This window comes from Camponotus floridanus, unplaced genomic scaffold (assembly GCF_003227725.1).
Source record: "Camponotus floridanus strain SB8 unplaced genomic scaffold, Cflo_v7.5 scaffold238, whole genome shotgun sequence".
NCBI lineage: Eukaryota > Metazoa > Arthropoda > Insecta > Hymenoptera > Formicidae > Camponotus > Camponotus floridanus.
Genome location: NW_020229368.1, coordinates 97,731 through 118,934, shown reverse-complemented (window position 1 = coordinate 118,934; position 21,204 = coordinate 97,731). Strand labels below are relative to the sequence as shown.

General features: G+C 32.3%; 2 protein-coding genes across 2 annotated transcripts; one reads left to right on the top strand and one right to left on the bottom strand.

The window, feature by feature from the left end:
- Nucleotides 1-1,715: 1,715 nt before the first annotated feature.
- LOC112638030 (general transcriptional corepressor trfA-like) lies at nucleotides 1,716-15,172 on the bottom strand. The gene is made up of 3 exons (XM_025408864.1): nucleotides 14,267-15,172; nucleotides 1,995-2,097; nucleotides 1,716-1,888 (listed from the first exon to the last, which is right to left on the bottom strand). The coding sequence occupies exons 1-3, from the start codon at nucleotides 15,170-15,172 to the stop codon at nucleotides 1,716-1,718; spliced, it is 1,182 nt and encodes a 393-aa protein (XP_025264649.1).
- A 3,746-nt stretch (nucleotides 15,173-18,918) lies between these two features.
- LOC112638029 lies at nucleotides 18,919-20,403 on the top strand. Its single transcript, XM_025408863.1, has 3 exons — nucleotides 18,919-19,163; nucleotides 19,540-20,302; nucleotides 20,365-20,403. The coding sequence occupies exons 1-3, from the start codon at nucleotides 18,919-18,921 to the stop codon at nucleotides 20,401-20,403; spliced, it is 1,047 nt and encodes a 348-aa protein (XP_025264648.1).
- The last annotated feature ends 801 nt before the right edge of the window (nucleotides 20,404-21,204 follow it).

Genomic DNA, 21,204 nt, shown 5'->3' with positions numbered 1-21,204 from the left:
TTTTTCATTAAAACTTTGTCGAAATTCATCGCTAATTACCGTAGGAAAAGGTTCGATTCGAGTTATATCGAACGTATATAAAATACGTATACCGTCTATTTTGGGTTAGAATTCTGTTCATTTCTTAGTTGTCTATTGTTCTCTACCGTTAATCATTCTTGGTCGTAAACGTTACCGTCAAAATTGTATGAAAATTTAGGTTCGATTTATATCGATATTTAACACGAGGCTCGCGCCTCCAGGAGTGTTCGTAAACCATCCGCGTATAATAGTCTGATCGTAAAACTCCTGTACTAGCTGGTTACCGTTAATTACGTTGATTACCGCCATAAAACTAATTGGTAATTATACCGAAATTTGTCAGCGAGACGAACGCCTCGACGTGCGACCTGAAATCGGACGTAATTCGTTCTCAAGTTTTGTCAGATATTTCGCCACTAATGTTCACTGCTTTCGGTTACCGTAATTATTGAGAGACTAAAACTATTTCAATACCGTTTTTTTTCCCCTTTTTTTTATTGCCGACTCAGAGTCAATATTTCAAGTAGCATCTCTGAGATTATTGTATCTGACCTTCGCATCAGCCGTTATAACGTGTCTTTTGTTTCCCGCAATTCGTAAAATAACCGTTATCTTTCGAAATTTATCTGCTTTTTTTTATTATTGTATTTTGTGGTTTGCTTTCTTGTATATTTACCGATATATTTACCGATTTTATATCTATTATATTAAATTCCTTCATATTATATTAAATTCGATTATACTGTTAATTGTGTGTGTATTTTAACTTTACAATATATGTAATTATTTGTGAACAAAATAACTGAGTATTAGTCATTTCTCTCTCCTGAAGATAATCTAGCGCTCTCTCCCCCTTACTGTAAATAATTCACAAAGAACTCTGCTCCTCTGCCATAAACTGAGCTTACCGCTACCGTTTCGATATCGTGGCGCGGAAATACCGCGTCTGGCGTCCATATCCTATCTCCTTTTTTTTTTGGAGATCCTGATACCGTACGTTACCGCCATTTTAAGATACCGTTACCGCCATTTTAAGATCCCGATACCGCCAATTACTGACCCCGCCAAATTTGCACGCTACCTCCTCGGGAGCGGCGTTCCCGAGGCGGGCGACGGCGTCGCAATACTTTATTTCTTTATTACTCTATATATAAATAAATAAATATATATATATATATATATTTATTTATGTAGAAGTATTATGTAGATGTAGAAATGTAATCTATATATATATATATATATATATATATATATATATATATACATTATAAATATATTATACAAATATATGTACAAATATAAATATGTACTAATTATATTACAAAAATATATTATAAAACTATTTAGTTTTTTATAATAATTTAACATGTTTTCTCTCTCTCTCTCTCTATATATATATATATATATATATATATATACATTTAAAATAATAAAATAAAAAAATTTAATGAGTGTGGCGATTTTCCACACCACCCACGGGGTATCACCAATGGCGCGTTAGATTTTTTATGTGGATCTTCGCCTAGAGCCCTATTATACCACATTGTATTCATGTATAGAAGAAGGAGAAAAAAATATCTAGGAATAAAGGATAAAAGGAATAAAATATTGGAAAAAATAAATATTCTATTAATTATTAATTATTTTTTATTATCTATTGGTAATATAAGCTCAATAATAATAATAATTTTTTATTATGGTTTCTCGGCCTCAACCGCCTCCTCGACCTCCTCGGGCCAAGCCGCCTCCTCGGACCCCGGCGCCTCTTCGGGCCCAGCCACCTCCTCGGCCTCGGTCGCCTCCTCGACCGCCAACCATACCCCTGCCGCGCTTGGTATACCAGCGGGCACGAGCCTTCTCGCCTCCTCTTTTTTTAATTTTATTTTCTGAAAAATAAAACAAATTATTATATATGTATATACATATATATATATATATATATATATATATATATAATATAAAAAATAATGTACCATTTTGCTCCTGCTGTTGCTCCTTCTGTTCCTGCGGCTGCGGCGGCGGCGGCGGCGGCGACGGCGGCTGCTGCTGCTGCTGATGCTGTTGATGCTGCTGATGCTACTGCAAGCATATTTGCAGCTGCTGCCCAAAAATTTGTTGCTGCCGCATTATTTGCTGCACGTTAGGTCCTGCAGCACCAGCGCATCCATTTCTTCACTGATGTTTTCTATAAAATTATTAAGATAAAAAATTATAACAGAAATATTAAAATTTCTAATAGTTTGTATAAATAACGATTTACTTACGAGACATTATGTTCGATCTGTCGCTGTGCATTGATGGACAGACACTGAGGCACACTCGGCATTTGTTTATTTGTTTCATGCCGTTTAATTTGTTTTACGCCGTTCATTTATTTCGCGGCATTTATTTTCATCAGATAATCTTGTACTGTCAAGTAAACGTATTTTTTTACGTGCCTTGTACTGTCAAGTAAACGTATTTATTATACGTGCTCTGAAATCTTGGTGTTCAAGAACTGTCACAATCCCGATTTGTGTGTGAGTTCTGATTATTTCAAATTTATATATATATATATATATATATATATATATATTGCGACGTTTATTCAATTAGATTCAAATGAATCGCGACACTCCTCGAGATGTTGGATGGGAGCGTGCGCGGGGGAACGGAAACGCCGTCAAAAAAAAATTAACGAAATTAATGTACTCGCGCTCAGGGGAACCGGGATGGAGGGCGAGCCGCGCAAGCCGCGGCGGAGCTGAGGCCGTATCGATATATCGAAAAGTTGGGCGCCAGATGCGATCTTCCACGCATCAGTTTTCGCGAAAAGCCGAAAGACGCTAGAAACGATAGCCTGCTTCGCCACGGACCGACTAGCTCACCTAACGGTAGAGGGGAGGGGTTGTTAGAGAAAGTTAATTGATTATGCGAGTCTCCACGGAGCCGACAGACGACAGACAAAACGACAATCGACAACCAAGCGAGACGAACACTTAAATAACTTACGCGATTTGGACAAAGAAAGATAACAAGTTTATTACTAGAAAAATAAAGTAACAATGCGAGCGAATAATTAACAAATCAATAATAAGAAATGGATCAATTTTGAACAATAACTCAGCAATCAATAAGAAGCAATACTTCGACTGAGATTAATAATGCCTTATAGAGACATTGGTTCGCTATTAATTCCACGAAAAACGAGAACGAATCATACAAATCAAGAACCGACGGTACACAATAAATTCGAACGAAATACGAAAGCGAAATATACCATACAATTAATTCTGGCACGAAAAATGCGACGGTATTCTGAGCAAATATCTGCTCGCAATCGACAACGAAAACGAGAGCCCTAAGACAATCCGATGGTTTATCCGAGACCGTTTTTATGGCCGGAGTTCGCAGGACTGAGCGAGACTTTACGGAATATCAAGGGTTTTTGGCACGGAAATATTCGCGGATAATACTCAAACGATATCGTAATTTCGCCAGATCGACAACTTATCGCCACGGACTTTTCCTCGCAATCACCTAGCTCGCAAAACAAATCGACAGCTTAATAATTCGACAGCATAAGTAACCGGAGATCGAAAATACTTAATACTTTTGCGAAGATGGATCACGTACGCGACAGGCGAACGATATTCTCAAATTTCGATAGCCGACGGCAGACGGAGACTTTTCTCCGCCGATGTTTCGCCTCTTTCTTCCGCGCAAGCCGCTCAAATTTCACTCTCAATACTTTGGCGATTATCTCGCACCGCGACTAATTCGGCAGATACAAATTATCGTTTATTACGCGCTATTCGACGGCGCAATAAACGTGACGAAGACGCAAGTATTCTATTATCCTTTATTACGCTCGATGCGACGGCGTAATAGACGCGCCAATGACGCAATTACTCTCACGCTCACACTACAATAAAATACCAAAAACGCGCATACGCACTCTTAACAATTAACGACGACATACACGCAATCCGACATCAAAATTCGCCCTGAGATACGTCCCGGAATATTCTACGCGGCAACGACAGCGGTACGACAACACGGGCGGTATTTGCTTTCGCGATCCTTCGCGCACGCAGTCGATATTCGACGGTCGATAGCTACGCGTACCGAACACCCAAAACCCGGAGAGAGACGAACGTTGCCTTATCAATTTAACGCCGACGTTACGATGGTCCTTCCTCGGTCGCTTGCCTCCGGTCGCCCGACAAAATCACGAAGTATCACCGTCTCGGCACTGGGCCTGAGCGGTCGCGAAACACGAAAAAGATGGCGACGGCGGCAGAACGGCCGGCACGCGGACGAAATCGCGTACGTGGCTCACAAAGAAAGATGGGCAACCTCACCGATAATGCTTCCTCCTGCTGGGGATGGTCCTCGGCCTCGTCCTCTGCTCGGTCTCTTTATCAGCGACAGACACAAATCTCACACGAAAACGACAACGATATACGAAAGCGACTGATTAGGGCGAGCTCCCGCACCAGAATGATCCTGGGATCTCGCGGCCCGGGGTCGATAGCGGCGTCAATGACCGTTTAGTGGGATGCGCAGCCCCGCGGCCAATCAGGACACGGCACGCAAGAGGTCCTAGCGCCTCGCGAGATCCGCGGCGCTTTAGCGCTTCGCGCGCAATTAATTTGATTTGAATTGTTAAATTGCTGTCGCGGGCCCATTTACAAGGGCCCGTTGGAGACTCCACTGTCGTTGTCTTCCTCGGAGGGTAGCGTTGATCGGACTTCCGTCCTCCTTCCTGGGACGCGGGCCAATTCTCCTGGTATCGTCCTTTCAAGCGCTATTATTTCCTCCGTTCGCTGTCGACGAGCGTCTTGACGCAATCTTCCTGGATATGCTTCCGGTCCTCCGGATCTTCTCCGGCGAGGTGCCCGTTGTCGTTTATGACAAACAAAGAGAAATATCGACATAATTAATAAAAATTCTTACAAAATAACGATAGCACTCGTCTCTCCGGGGATTTTTGATAACGCTCTGTCGAGGTTGATTCTGGCGCGGCCGCTCGGCCCGCGCCCCGTAAAAATCTCGGGGCGGATGGACGCGCTACAGGACGGCAACGTCACAATATATATCATTTTTCATCTTTAGCTTCTTTTATTCTTCTTTAATTCTTTGTTTCTGTCTATTTTTTGTTTCACAAAAATGAGTGATGAATTGAGAAAAAAATATAAGCGAAGCTTTTCAGATGCTTGGCTCAATGATGATCGGTATAAATCTTGGATACGCAAAGTACCATCCGACGATAGTCTTTATTATTGTAGTATATGCAATAAAAATTTTTCGTGCAATACACATATTTTAAGACATGCGGATTCTGCGTGTCATAAAAATAATATTAAAGAAAATAATTCAGTTTTAAATATTAATAATGAAAATAATAATAAAAATTTAGATAAAAAAATATCCGAAAAATATAAATTTCAAGAACAATGGCTAGAAATTGAATTATTTAAGTCATGGTTACGCAAAGTATCACATGATGTAAATTTAGTTTTTTTGTTCATTTTGTGATAAATCAATGAGAGGTGATTTATCAAAAATTTATCGTCACGCAGAATCCAAAGCGCATATAGAAATATGTAAAATTAAAACAGAACAATGAATACAAACGAAAATATAAACATAACAGATGATTCACTTTTGTCGTTTAAAGAGCGAAAAAAAATAGCAGAAATTCGATATGCTGCATTAATTGCTGATAAAAATATTTCGCATCAAACTGCAAAAGAAATCCTCAACTTTTTTCAACATATTGGAAAATACCCTAATGTGTTAAAAAGCATGAGCATGGGCCGAACAAAATGTAAAAACATTATTACAAATATTTTATGCCCAGTTGAAACAGATCGTGTCGTCAATAAAATTCAGAATACAAAATTTTCAATTTTTATTGACGAAACATCTGATATACCTAATGATAAATGGATGACTTTTCTTGTTCGATATGTTGATACAGAGACATTAGATATTCGCTCACAATTAGTTAAATTAATTGATATTGATGCCAAAGATTCAAGTGCAGAAAAATTGTTTAAGGCATTTAAATGTGAAATGTGGAAATTACAGATACCATTTTTAAATATCATAGGTTTATCATGTGACAATGTATCTGTTATGACAGGAAAACATCGTTTTCCTGTCATAACAGATACATTGTCACATGATAAACCTATGATAAAATTCCTGTCATTTATCGTTTAAAAAGAAATTAGAAGAAATATGTCCACATTTATTAACATTTTCAAGCCCATGTCATTCCTCCGCATTAGCAGCGCACGCTGCATGTTCTAAAATGCCTGCATATTGCGACGAATTTCTAAAAAAAATTGCTACTTATCTCAATAGCAGTCCAAAACGTACGGTTATTTTTCGTGAATTTTGTGAATGTTTCCAAGAAACAAATCGCAAAATATTGAAATTATGTGATACGCGCTGGCTTTCGCATTATTTATGTATCGAAAGACTTCTTGAATCTTGGGATACAATTAAATACTTTCTTACTGAAATAGTTGTGAGCGAAAAAACAAATTCTGGAGAATATCTTTTGTCTATGATGGACAACGTAGAGATAAAAGCTTATTTTCTATTTTTAAAATATGTTTTGAATTTTTTTAATGCATTTAATGCATTTTTTCAAGCATTAGAAACAAGGATTCATTTATTATATCCAAAATCTTTAAACTTTCTTTTCCAAATCTGTCGAAATTTTATAAAAGAAGAATATTTAAAACCGCCATCTTGAATTTGAAATCTGACATCGGATTCTTGTTCAGCGACCCACAAAATACTTTTAATGAGTAATTTGGTCAAAATTATTGATGAATTATAATTTTTTCGATCATTTTTGACTAAAAAATAGCATTTTTTTGCGAGATGCCTCACTTTAGACAGTTTTTTTGAGGTTAGAAAATTTTTTTTTAAAAACGCTTAACGGCATCAAAAACTAGACTTCTTGACAAATTTTTTCGTGTGCTAAAAAAATTTTTTTCTCCAAAATTGAAATGGGCAGGGGGGGTGGCTGATTTAAAAAAGAATTCCCCATATGTATATATATAAATGTGATATTAATTTGCTATAATTGACTCAATATTGTTATAATATATTATTGATTCTTTCTCTGGTTTTTCAGATGATGTTCTTACTGAGAAGTGTGTTGAATGTCTGTCTGTCTGGTGTCATTACATTTACAAGTTGCTGCTTTGATTCAGGTGTCAGATTTGAATCTCGATACATGTTTACTGGTGGGATTGCTAATAATCAGATGAGTACAAATACGCAAACTTATGTCTAATTAGAAAATTTTAAATGAATGTATACATGTGACTTCTAATTTAATTGCATACATATCTGCGTATTATTTCCCGGAATCCACCGGCTTTTTCTTCGTACACGGGATTCCCGGAACGACGGGATTCCCCGTGCAAGAAACGCGGCAAAAACACCGGCACAACAACGCGAGGTCTTCGACCGATTCTGAGCGCATATCCGCACGCGTCAAAACAACGTTTTTATACACGTGTATCATACCAGCGAATTTATCGAATTTACAAATCACAGTTATACTGGCGCATTGAACCACCTGCATTTTGCACGCGCATTCAGACGTTTATACACGCGAACACGCTCACATTTATAACTCGCGACGCAGACATTTATACACTCGAACACGCTCACATTTATAATCGCAACAAGATACACACTACTTGTACACACGCATTCGATTTGAATAAATACATTCTTTCTTTTTTACATCACAATTCGCTCACCATTCATTACCCCGAATCCGACGAGTTTATCCGCAATCTAATCTCTGGGGAAAAACGGAACGTTACAGAATTAATTAATGCTTTTAATTATTTTAATAATTTAATGAATTACACTATAAGTATTTATAAAATCATTGATAATGTCAATATTCTTAATTTGTACAGAAATAAATTTTCAATGATATTTATAATATGCTGCCTCGTAGATGTATATTTACATCAAAATAATTATAAATTGTAAAACTATATTGCAAATATATTGCTTAAATCTCTAAACATTTATATAAATAACACAAATGCAATTGATACATTCTTTAATTATTTTTGAACCCGTTTTTCGAATCCACTTAATAGTCATAAAAATTTGCTCAAATTTGCAAGTCTTTAATAATATTTCGTCTGTGATAATATTTCGTAGTTAATTTTATAATTGATTACGCTTTACATGAGATGCTTGATGAAATCTGTCTAAGAAAATTTTGGCTAAGTTTTATCTTTAAAAATTTATTGAGGAAAGCTGCGTCATTGAAGAATTATTTTATTTTATATGTACGTTTATATGTCGATTGGATCATATTATATGTGAAAAGTGTAATGGTGTATTATTTTTTGTATAATAATAATAGAGAAACAGAAATACAGAAGGATAAATAATAAATATATGTATAATAGGAATTGTAAAAATATGCAATTTATGTATAGTCGCACAAACAGTATCATTCATTATTTTCAGTAAAATAATTCAAAATATTTTTTATATATAACAGTGTATACATATAAATATATATGTATGTAATACTTATATAATAGTATATATGGCATATGCATTGCACGTGTAATCGTAAGCATTTAATATATATTTTACAAAATATATGACTTTGTACTATATTACGTATTTTGTTATATTTTCTCATTTTCTTTTTTATGAGATTCGCGCAACAAAACGTAAAGTTTTGATTGATTGTGTTGAACTAAAATTAGATAATCCTTTTTTTTGCAGAAAATAAAAACAATGTTTTTGTGATTGCTAACAGCTTAAACATTAAACAAAAATAATTTATATATTGTTTCTGAATAAATTATTAAAATATTTTTGAGTGAACATTTGTGCATTTAATATCATTTAATTTTGCCAGATATATAATTATGAAGCCATGTTTTAATTTGCGCAACAGATCGATTGATTAAGTATTTATTTTTTTCCTTTACATAAGAAATTTTTTTGTTAGATGGCAATTGTGAAGAATTAATTTCCTCTGAAAATTCTTTAATTACTGCAGTACGTTCTTCTTCTGTCCAACGTCTTCTTTTTGTTAGACCATATGGGGATGCTACAAAATAAATTAAATATTACAATTAATAAGATTATACTACTAAACATACAGGAACAGTTCATCCGAATTTATAATATAAACTTTTATTTACTTATAATATATACTAATGTTTTGAAATATTTATTTATAATATATACTAATGTTTTACTATGGAGGGAGGAAAGATGGCAAAGGATAGCAAGGTTCAGGTTGGGGGATGGTATGAGGGGAGGTAAATATTGGGAGAGGATAGAGAGAAGGATGTGTAGGGTTTGTGAGGGGAGGGAGGAGACGTGGGAGCATGTGTGGGAGGAATGTACGGGATGGGGAGTGGAGAAGGGTTGGCAAGAGATGGTGGATAAGGTGTTAGGGGAGGGGGGAGAAGGAGAAAGGTGGATGAAGGAATTGGAGGAATTGAGGGTTGGGAGGGAAGAGGGAGGGGGGAAAGAGAGGATGGATGAGGAGCGAATGGAAGGAAAGAATGCGGCGGAAACGGAGGTCCAGAGGAATGAGTGGAGGGAGTGGATGAATGAATGATAAAGTGTGTCTCTTTCTCTCTCTGGTAATTGCGGTATTAGGTTATAAGTTTAAAGAGTTATGTAAGCGAAGCGGAGGTCCGTGCTGTACCCCGCAAGTGGGCAATAAAAGCTATTATTATTATTACTAATGTTTTACTTTAAAATATTCCTAAAAAATATTCCTAAAAATTAAAAAATAATACATTAATAAAAAATATGAATAATTTAAATAATTTAAATTTAGCTAATATAGACTATTGTTCATTATCATTTTTTAAATAAAAAATTTATTTATTATAAAAATATATTTATTATATATATCAAAATATATATATCAAAATATGTTTATTAAAATGTATTAAAATTGTATCAATCTACATTACACATTAGAACTTATAATAATATATGCTTTGACATTGTTTATGTAAAAGTAAAACTAAATAATATTTAAGAGTATATGATCTTTTATAGATTATGAAAGCTATGTAAAATAAAAAAGAAAATAAACTTACTACTGCGACGTTTTTTTATGTTTGGAGAATAATTTTCATCATTGTCGTTATATATAATTGCATGATTTTGATGCTTAATTTTTCTTTTTATAGATTTTTGTTGTTTATTTGTTATGCAAATTTTAGAAAATTTGTTTTTTCCAGATTGTACTGAAAGAGGCTCACGTGAATTTATCATACATGTTTCGCTGTCCGATGCTTCATTCGACGTATCTGTTCTTGTACCTTTCTCTTCTATTAATAATAATATAATACTACGATAATTGTTATATAAATATATATAAATCGATTCATGAAACTAATAGCGAATTCGACCGCTTGTACACTGCTCATCATTAATTCGTTCCATTCCCCGAGTGAATTTATATAGGATATGCAACATATCTGAATTAATGACGGACAGTGTACTAGTGCTCACTGAGTGCGAATGAATATTTTCAATACCACATATTCGATTTGTGCTCACAATTCTAATGCATTCATATTGTTGTATTCAGCAAATGAAAAATGCTTTAATGGCGAATTTATATTCGGAAATGAAAAAAAAACTGTACGAGAGCAAAAAATGTTGCACTGACTTTTCTGACAGTGCAGTTTGATACTGCACGGACACAGTTCTGCTCGCACCATCGAAACAGCACTAGATCAGATCAGTTAGTGCATGTATGCCGAATTCACTATAAGACTAATATGTGCTACAATCATAGATGTAGATACGTAAAAATTAAGCGAAGCAGCAATAAATGCAACAATATGAAACGTCTCAGTCTTTATTTAGATTTTCTTCAGTATATCATACTTAACATATTCATATTTTGATGAATGAAGAAGATCCAAATTAAGACTGAAATATTTTATTGTTGTATTCATTGTTATTTTGTTCCATTTCATATATATCCATAGTTATAGCACATTGAGCTTTTGTAAACTAATTTATAAATGCATTTGATTTTGTTTTCTGATTAACTATATATAATAAAAAAGTAAAATACAGAAATTAAAAGATAATTTTAGAAATTAAAAAAGAATAGTTAATATCTATTATAAAAAACTTATGTAAATATATATATATATATATATATATATATAACTTTGAAATATCACATAAAATAACAAAAATAGTATAGTACATAATACCTGAATCGCTATTATTGGATTGCTGTTGCACATTTTCACCTAACGCTGTTTCAAGAAATTTTGTCATACGGATAATCTCTAATGCTGGTATTGACTGCCGGTAGTGACGTTTATGAATTTTTTCATGATGTCCCATAAAGTTAGCCAAATCATCCACTTCATTTTCAGATAAATTCAACGTAATGCAAGTTGTAGCAATATGTTTGCGTAATTCAGTGCCTCTTAATGAATGTGGTATTTGTGCATCACATTTTTTAGAAAAATATCGCATAAGGACACATGCTCTTAAATATTTAAAATAACGTTTAGTATTACTAGGTATGCCGAACACATATGGATTTTTTTCAGGAACATTTGTATCCTTTCGATGCTTCAAAATTAGTTCAATACATTGAACTAATTCCATATCTAATATGACAGGCACGGTACGCCCTAATTTCCCACGAATTAAAAATCTGACGTATTTATTAGCAATCTAACATACAAAAATTTATTTAAATTATTACTTTGTGTTACATATATACAGCGTGTGTCAAAAGTTCCGGGACGGCTGGATAATTTGAAAAATACGCATCACAGAGGAAAATGACCTAGACAAAAGTTGTAGGATTTTTCCCGGGCAATCCGACGGTGACCTTAGATTTGACCTTGGATAGTCATTTGAAGGTCACATAAAGATTACCTTCAATTTCTTAAATGGAACCCCCTATTTTTCATTGCATATTCTTGTAGCTTATCTCGAGAAAACACATAGTTGTTTCTAAGAAAAAATATGTAATTTGCAATTAACAATTCCATATTTTTTCTTAAAAACAACTGTATGTTTTCTTTACACCAATTGATTCCTCTCATTATTTTGTACATAAAAGTATGAAGGTAAGATAATCGAAAAATGAATGGTTTACTAGATATTTTATGGTTTATGTAAAATTAAGAAATTATTTCAAGCTTTATAACTCAAAAAGTACTTAATAAAAAGGTACTTAATTATAGTGTTTTGGAAAGCTCTCGGGATAAGCTACAAGAATATGCAATGAAAAATAGGGGGTTTCATTTAAGAAATTGAACGTAATCTTTATGTGACCTTCAAATGACTATCCAAGGTCAAATCTAAGGTCACCGTCGGATTGCCTGGGAAAAATCCTACAACTTTTGTCTAGGTCATTTTCCTCTGTGATGCGTATTTTTCAAATTATCCAGCCGTCCCGGAACTTTTGACACACGCTGTATATATATATATATATGTATATTACGCATTACAATTTATGTGTATTTCATTTATACATAAAAATAATTTACCTGTTGCAAATTTGTTCCTAATGATTTATATAAATCTAAATAAGTTTCTTTTGTTATACCTTCGCGAGTATTAAAATCTTCTATAGTAACACGTTCAATTTCTCCTGCTCTTCTTCTGTTAAAAACTTGTGTAGATGTAAGTGTAACTTTTGCAAGTTCTAGCCATGTTTTGTACATAAATTTCTTCTGGAGCTTTGTATATAATACTTTTCTTTCGCTTTTTAGGTATAAATGTAGCTTTTTTATGTCTTCCGTAGATGGAAGTATAACTTTTTTCTGTCTTTTATGTTGTGTTACATTTTCTTCTACTGTTTTGTTTATGGATATCCCATAATCTTCTTGTACTAATTTTAAAAAGTTTTCTGTGGTGTTTTGCTTTTGTACATCATTTGTTTTTATGCACTCACTTATTAACAAATTACCAATTTTTTTTTATGTATGTCCCAATATTTGATGCGACTGATGGTGTACCATATTTTTTATTAACAGCATCAAAATGAGATATTTTATTTACTGTTTTAAGACAATCATCATACATGGAAGGATCATATATGTCAGTAAACTCTGTCACGTTAGATCTATACTCTTTTACTGCGATAAAAAACCGTCCTAATAATCGAAGTCTAGCACGAATCATATCTTGTTGATGTTGATGATTGTACTTAATGCATAGTTTGGTTGCATATGTTATTAATAATTTATCATATCTAATATAGTACATCGCGTAACATCATCTTCCCTCAAAATTGGGAATAAAACTTTTCTTACTGTTTCACTTGCACATTCATGGATTCTTCCTATCACAGTACGTCCTAAGACTTGTACATTTTTGCTGTTGGATGTGCCTACATCTATACATTTCTTAAAGTGATGTCTGATATTATTTTTAGTGAACCATCCTTTACACTTTGCACAACACGTAAAATTTTATACTGTTTTACAACTATTTCTAGTTGGCCTTCGACAAACAATTAACTCTCCCGTGTTTATAGAAGGATCTGTGTTATGTATAAAATTACCCTTCCTCCTAATTGTTTCTATAATTTTTTTTCTTTCTAAATTACCTAGAATAAAAATAAAATATTAAATTATATAAATTAATAAAATTACAAGCATATTAACAATATTAATAATATTTATAAAAAATATAAAATAAAATTTTACAGGATTTTAGTGCATATGAATTATATTATGTATTCATACATATATTATGTATTATACTATGTATTCATGTTGTACATATATTTTAAAAGTATTGTATATATAAATGTGTATCTTATCGTGTATAGGTGTATAGGTGTATATAGTGTTTAAATATATATATATATTATTTTATTGTATATATATATATTGTATATATGTATATATAAATTGTGTACATATATTTAAAATTCTACAGAATTATAAGAATTATATAAAATATTATCTTTTGGTAACAATACAAATTTTTTAACTTTAGGTTCCGATTTATGTACATTTTCTAAGTGACGTGCAATTTTGCTTTGAAATTTTTTGCAATAGTAACAAAAATTCTTTTTCTGAAGGCCCTTAGATATAGAAAATGGAACAAATAAATTGTCTTCTCGACAACCAAATGTGTTTATAGAAGAAATATCTATCAGTGAAGCTGAACTATTTTTATCAGATGCAGATATGTTTTTTTTATTAGTTGTAGATATGTTATTGCTGACATCATGTTCTGTAGATTCTCTTTCAGTTGTAATTTCCGAAGGTAAATATTCGGAAATATTCGTTGTGTTTGCACAAACAATGTTGTCAATAGTATTGTCATCACATGAAAATGTTATATGATTATCACTATCACTGTGTGTGTGATTCATAGAAGTTTCGGCACTAGTGAGATCATTCAATATACTAGAATTATTATCAAAGGGAAATATCATGACATCATTGAGAATTACACCAGTTTCAGAATTATTGATATTATCATTATCGTAGGTGAATGTCACATTGTTACAGGAATTATTATTATTCATAAAATTATTAGTAGTAATATCATTATCTATAATGTTACAGTTGTTATTATCACAAGAAAACGTCACATTATTGTCAAAATCAGTGTCATTCGTAGAATTGTTAGCACTATGAACTATGCTACGATCTCTATCATTATCACAGGAAAGTGGTATATTGTCGTCATTCAACGATTTGCTGACATTAATATCACCATATATCATTTTTTGACTGTTGCCATTATCATAGGAAAATGATACGTTAAGATTAACAATCTTATGATCAACAATCTTTACTCTATTATGCTCATTATTACAGTCTTTGCAAAATATCATGGCATTATCACAATCAACATGTTTCGTAGGATTATTGACATAACTTTCACCATTTATTCTTTCGTGAGCATGTTCATTATCACAAGAATTCATCATATTATTATCAAAATCAGTGTTTGTAGAATTGTTGACATTAATAGCACTATGCTCAACTATATTATGACATTTGTTATTATCACAGGAATCTGATACATTGTTATCAAAATTAATATTCATAGAATTATTGGTACCGATATCATCATCTATCGCTTTATAGCTATTGCCATTGCATTCATGCGAATTTATCATATTATTATCAAAAGTGTTATTTGAATTATGGACACCAATCGTCGAATTGTTAACACCAAGAGTACTATTTACTATGCTAGTATGATCTTTGTCATTATTGCAAGAAAATAAAATATTATCATCAGAATTATAAACATTCTTAGAATTATTAATATCTACTGTTTCGTTATAATTATTGCTATTATCACAGGAAACTGTTACATTAAAATTCACAGCCTTTACTCCACAGTTTTTGGAAGATATAGCATTAACAGAGTCAACATGTTCTGTAGAATCATTGATATTCTTTTTATTATTTGCATTACTTATTGTTGCATTGTGACTATATCCATTATCAAGGAATATTTTATTGTTGTTAAATTCAATTACATTACTAAAATTATCAGTATTTATATTTTTATTAATACAACTCATATTAGTATGGAAAATTTTTTTTGTGGTATTACTGCAAAAAATAGAAATATAATTAGGAAAATAAAAACATAATATATTACACATAATTTCAGAATTTGATAAAACTGTAAAACTTACTATTATTATTAACAATTGAATTTATATTTTCCAGAACAATGTATGGATTATTTGCATTCAAATTTTTAGCAATTGCAGAAAGATCATCTTTGCTTTCTGTAAAAGTAAAGTATATAATTACAACTAGAAGATAACATATTGCTATGAAAATTTAACTAAAAAGATTAAAAAATATGATATTGTGCAAATACCAATATATTTTTATAATTTATTGATATTAATTTATAATCATTTATAATCTTGTGTAATGTAATATATGTATATAGTAAATATTTATAATTTAATAAGGTTATGTGTTGCTATGCTCAATATACACAATATATACGCTCTTGCATTGGAAAAATTATATATTACGTTACATATAAAAAATGATACTTACTATTCTGTGCAATTACATGTGTAATACATTTTTTTTACGATTCTTATTAACCGTACATTTAATGTTTGTTCTTTTGTGTTTTATATTTGTTACATGATACTTATGATCATTACAAAAGTATAATATATATTGTGACATTTTTCGTATAATGTGATTCAGCTATATATAAAAAACGAATGAAATGACTCTTAAACGAAATAAAATATACTATTAGCTAATATAATTAAAAATTAACTATCTTAAACATCAGCCATCTTAACTCGACACGAGGTAATTATAGAGCAATGAAGTAATATATTATAGATCCTGACTTTTGGATATCCATGAACAATAATTGTAAATAGAGAGATCCGTAATTGAAGAATATATTGATATTATCAATAATATCAAGTATTTTACATAAACGTTTAAAAATTTGATTAAAGTGTTTTGATATTAGCGAAATAATTTACAATTTATATACTTCGATGTTTTGTGAATATATATATGTCATTTTTGTATATCATTTATGAGGCAGTATTATAAATATCCTTAAAAATTGTTTTTTATGGAAATCTAATGTATTGGAATGATTTTTGATTTCAATAAACACATATAACTAAAATTCGTTAAATTACTTTATATATAAAATAAATAAAAGCAGAAATTACTGTGGACATTAATTATTTAAATAATTGTTTTAATGATTTTCAGAACACAAAATCTCCTTTTCTGAATAGTCCTGAAAACTGCGAGATAATATACAATGGCAGCTTCCGGAACATATTTTCAATAAATTTAATAATAAAAAACTGAGCTCTTTGCAATGTAATATCTGAAAATAGAAAATGATTATTAACATTATTAAGGGACTTTTATAAATAGTTTGTATTGTAAGAATAAACGTATTTAATTTGTATTAATGCAGAAAAATTAAAGGCTTCCACACAAAATCCGTAGCCGTAAACTTATGATTGCTTTAATACTCGATCGTAATGGCCGATTCGCTTATTGCTTACGTCATAGGAGTTCTGCCCACAGGACGCGGAAACGCTTGTTGCGCAACAAAAGTTGGATCGAATTCGACATTTCACGTGCAGTAATTGTCTACCACGTCGCTTTTTGCCGCGCGGCAAGCGTTGACTACAAATGTGGGGCTGAATAGCTCAGTGGTAAGAGCAGTCACTCGGCAAGCGAAAAACTTGGGTTCGATTCCCGATTCAGCGACTTCGCCCTGATATTTTTCTTGCCTACGTCTCTTTAGAGGGGTAAAGAGGGGTATACAGAATTCTCGAAATGAGAATCTATATCTTAGTAAAATAAAATTTGGCTAATCTGGTATATTGAATTTGAAAGGACTTGTAACCTTTGATTATTTATTCACTAGCGATTACAAAAAAACTCTAATCCATAAAAAATTTGTCATATGTGGATTTTATCAATATCTGATCATATCTTGCCAAATATAGTCATATATTATTATTTATTCATTTATGGTATAATCATATATGATATTATATTATATACTATATATGCCATGACATGATCAGATATTGATAAAATCCATATATGGTCAATTTTGTATGGACTTTTTTTCTGGGAGCATCATCGCTTTGAAAATTCTGTAATATTGAAATTACAATTGATGAGTTAGTTATAGCATTTGGATGCGATCTAGTACGAAAATAAGCATCGTATGCCGTAAGCTTTAGCATTAAAAACACAAGCATTTACTATTATTTTTCTAAAGTCCTTAGAACTGCCACATAATATTAAGTGGCAATTCCAAAGACTAACTGGATATGGGATAGGGTGAAAAAGCTATGACCAATAAAAAATCGGAAGTCGCCATTAAAATCGACCTGGGTCTACATTAGAATAAGAAAGAAAAACAGACAAAGACAAAGACAATGAGATTGAATGATCTCGCGTTCTTTGTTTAGACAGACATCGAATGATCTCGCTGTTCTTGTCTGTCTTATGATTTTAATGGCAGCTTCCGGTATTCTATTGGTGACGCTACGCGATCTTTGATTGGTGTATATTTTTAGATCTAAGAGTATACACCAATCAAAGATCACGCAGCGTCACTTTCGCATACGTTAATTTTTCCCACGATTTCAAGAATAGGGCCCCAGGATCAGTGACAGTGATCTTTATACACATAACAGTGTCAATTGGTGTTTCAGCAAGACACTGTGTAAGGGCTAGAATACAGACTCTTGCATAACGCATAATACATATACATAAAAAAACTGATTGGTTAATTTATTAATCTATTCAATCAATTAAATTCATTATGCATATGCGTTATGTATTTATGCAAAAGTGTATGCTTTCCGCTTAACACAAGCTGCGTTCCGACATTTATCTTAGGAAATTAATATGTATTGATGTATATATATCATGAATCATATATATTTCCAAAAAGGGATCTTTAGTAACGATTTCTATTAAATATAAACTTTATATATATATTTCTAATTTAACACGTTGACTGCCAGACGCATTTTCCATGGTTTGCCCAAGGCGCCGACGTGAACTTTTCATTATGCGATGCATATTATGTTGAAATATTATTTGCAGCAAATAAAATGAGTTATAAAATCATGCTTGAAGCATTTTTCGTGGTGGGGGTCACCGGTGACCCTCACGGCGTTGTAAACAATTATTACGATTGTCCTTTTTTCAAACAATCGTGCTTCGGTTGCTAAGTGATTATTGTCTATTATCTCATTATTTAGTCTTATTCAGTGCGTTCTACAAACAAGTAAGTGCGTTTGTTATATTTTTTCACTCTACATACGTTTTTGCATTTTATATCTTTTATTCAATTTTTTAATTAGCCCTTAAAAATATGGCTTCAAATGAAGATTATTCATCAAGTACATCATCTGACGGTGCAGTTTTACAAAGACCTTCAAAAATACTGCGACTGCAATCAGACAGCGAGAAAAGTTCATTGAGTAGTTCATCGGATATGATAAGAGCTTCCATGGTACGTCGGCGCCGAATTGAGTCTGACAGTGAAACTGAAGATAGCGATAACAATGAAGATGATATACCAGAAGAGTTTGATGTGAATTGGAGTATTTACGTTAGGTAATAAAACCAACATCACATTTTCTGATTCGTCAGGTATCAACACATGTCAATCAGAAATTTTTGCTTGTACGGAACCACATGATTTTTATTCCCTTTTTGTTACTGATGAAATATTCGAAATTATTGCAAAGCAAACGAACATCTATGCTAAGCAAAGGAAATCAGAACTGCAATCGCATCGTTTAGATCAATGGTATGAAACAAATCCTAATGAAATAAAACGTTTCTTTGGTCTAATTATATGGATGGAATTAGTGCAATTACCGAAAATTGAGTTGTATTGGAGTAAATATGAAGGATATAACCTGACACTTCCACGCACAATTATGCCAAGAAATCGATTCGAATTGTTATTGCGGTTTGTTCATTTCAGCAATAATGAAGAAAATGATCCTAAAAATAGATTATCTAAAGTTGCTCCTATTATCAATCATTTGAGTTTGATTGACAGTAATTTTAAGAAATATTATAAACCAGATGAGATACTATGCGTGGATGAATCCTTAGTGCCATTTCGAGGCCGCATAGTATTTCGCCAATATATAAAACAAAAACGTCACAGATATGGCATTAAAGTTTTTAAATTATGTAGTGGGCCAGGATATACTTATTCATTTCGAATCTACACGGGCAAAGACGAAAATACAAATGAAATATCTGGAAATAAGTCGACTGAGATTGTGATGGCTCTTTGTCAAGATATTTTAGGCAAAGGCCACACTATCTGCACAGATAATTGGTACACAAGCGTTGACCTGGCGGAAAGATTAACTGATATGCGTACACATTTATTGGGTACTCTACGAAAAAATCGGCGCGGCAATCCAAAAGAAGTAGTGGCCCAAAAATTAAAACGTGGAGATGTTATCGCGCGAGAAAATAAAAATGGAGTAACTATCTTAAAATGGAAAGATAAAAGAGATGTGTTGATGCTATCTACAAAACATTCAGCAGAAATGACAACTATACAGAAAAGAAACTATACAAAAGAAAAGCCAAAAATGGTAGTTGAATATAATTTAGGGAAATCTTCAGTCGACTTATCTGATCAAATGATTGCTTATAGCTCACCACTGCGTAGAACTATAAAATGGTACAAGAAACTGGCAATAGAACTTTTACTAAATACTTGTATTGTAAATTCAATAGTGTTATTCAAACAAGTAACCCGGAAAAATATTGCAATTCCTGATTTTAGGATGAAATTAGCAATGTATCTAATGAAATGCTCCGATAATGATTGTATTTCTCCAAAAAAACGCGTACAGAGCAGACCTCGTCATGAATTTAAAAAAATGCCGGGAAATGCACGAAATGTAAGGCGATTTTGTAAGGCGTGCTATAACAAAAATTCAAAGCAGCTAGGAAGAACTGGAGCAAAGAATTCTACTAAAAAAAGTGGTGACATATTGTTCCGATTGCGTTGATTCACCTTTTCTTTGTCTTGAATGTTTCAATCTGACTCATCACAATATGCACTGATAATATGTATATTTTTCATGTAGTAATAAAATTATTTTTGTATGTTCTATATTGCATTAATTTCTTCAAACCATTATAGTAACAATGGTATTATTGAAAAATTTATCAGTATCCATATTTACTATAATTATGTACTTTTATTATTTGCTGCGTCGCCGGTCACCGGTGGCCCCCATGGCAGTCAACGTGTTAATATACTTTTCATTAAAATACTTAAGTACCGAAAAATGCCTTTATATCAATTATAATATTAAAGATAGTTATTTTTATTCTGTAGTAAATATATATAGTAGTATATATATTTATATATAATATACAATATACAGGGTGTCTCAGAGCACTTGTGCCAACGCTCGTGAGCAGGTAGAGCACGATAAACTAAACAGAAAAGTCCTGTACCATTTTGCGATTTTTGCAATAATTATTAAAATATTAATCAAAAAAGAATGATATGATAAAATAAATGATTAAGACAGGCATAGAGAGCCGAAGATCATTATAAGTAACGAGTTATACAGATTAAAAAGACCAATAGAAAACGTTAATAGTTGAAACT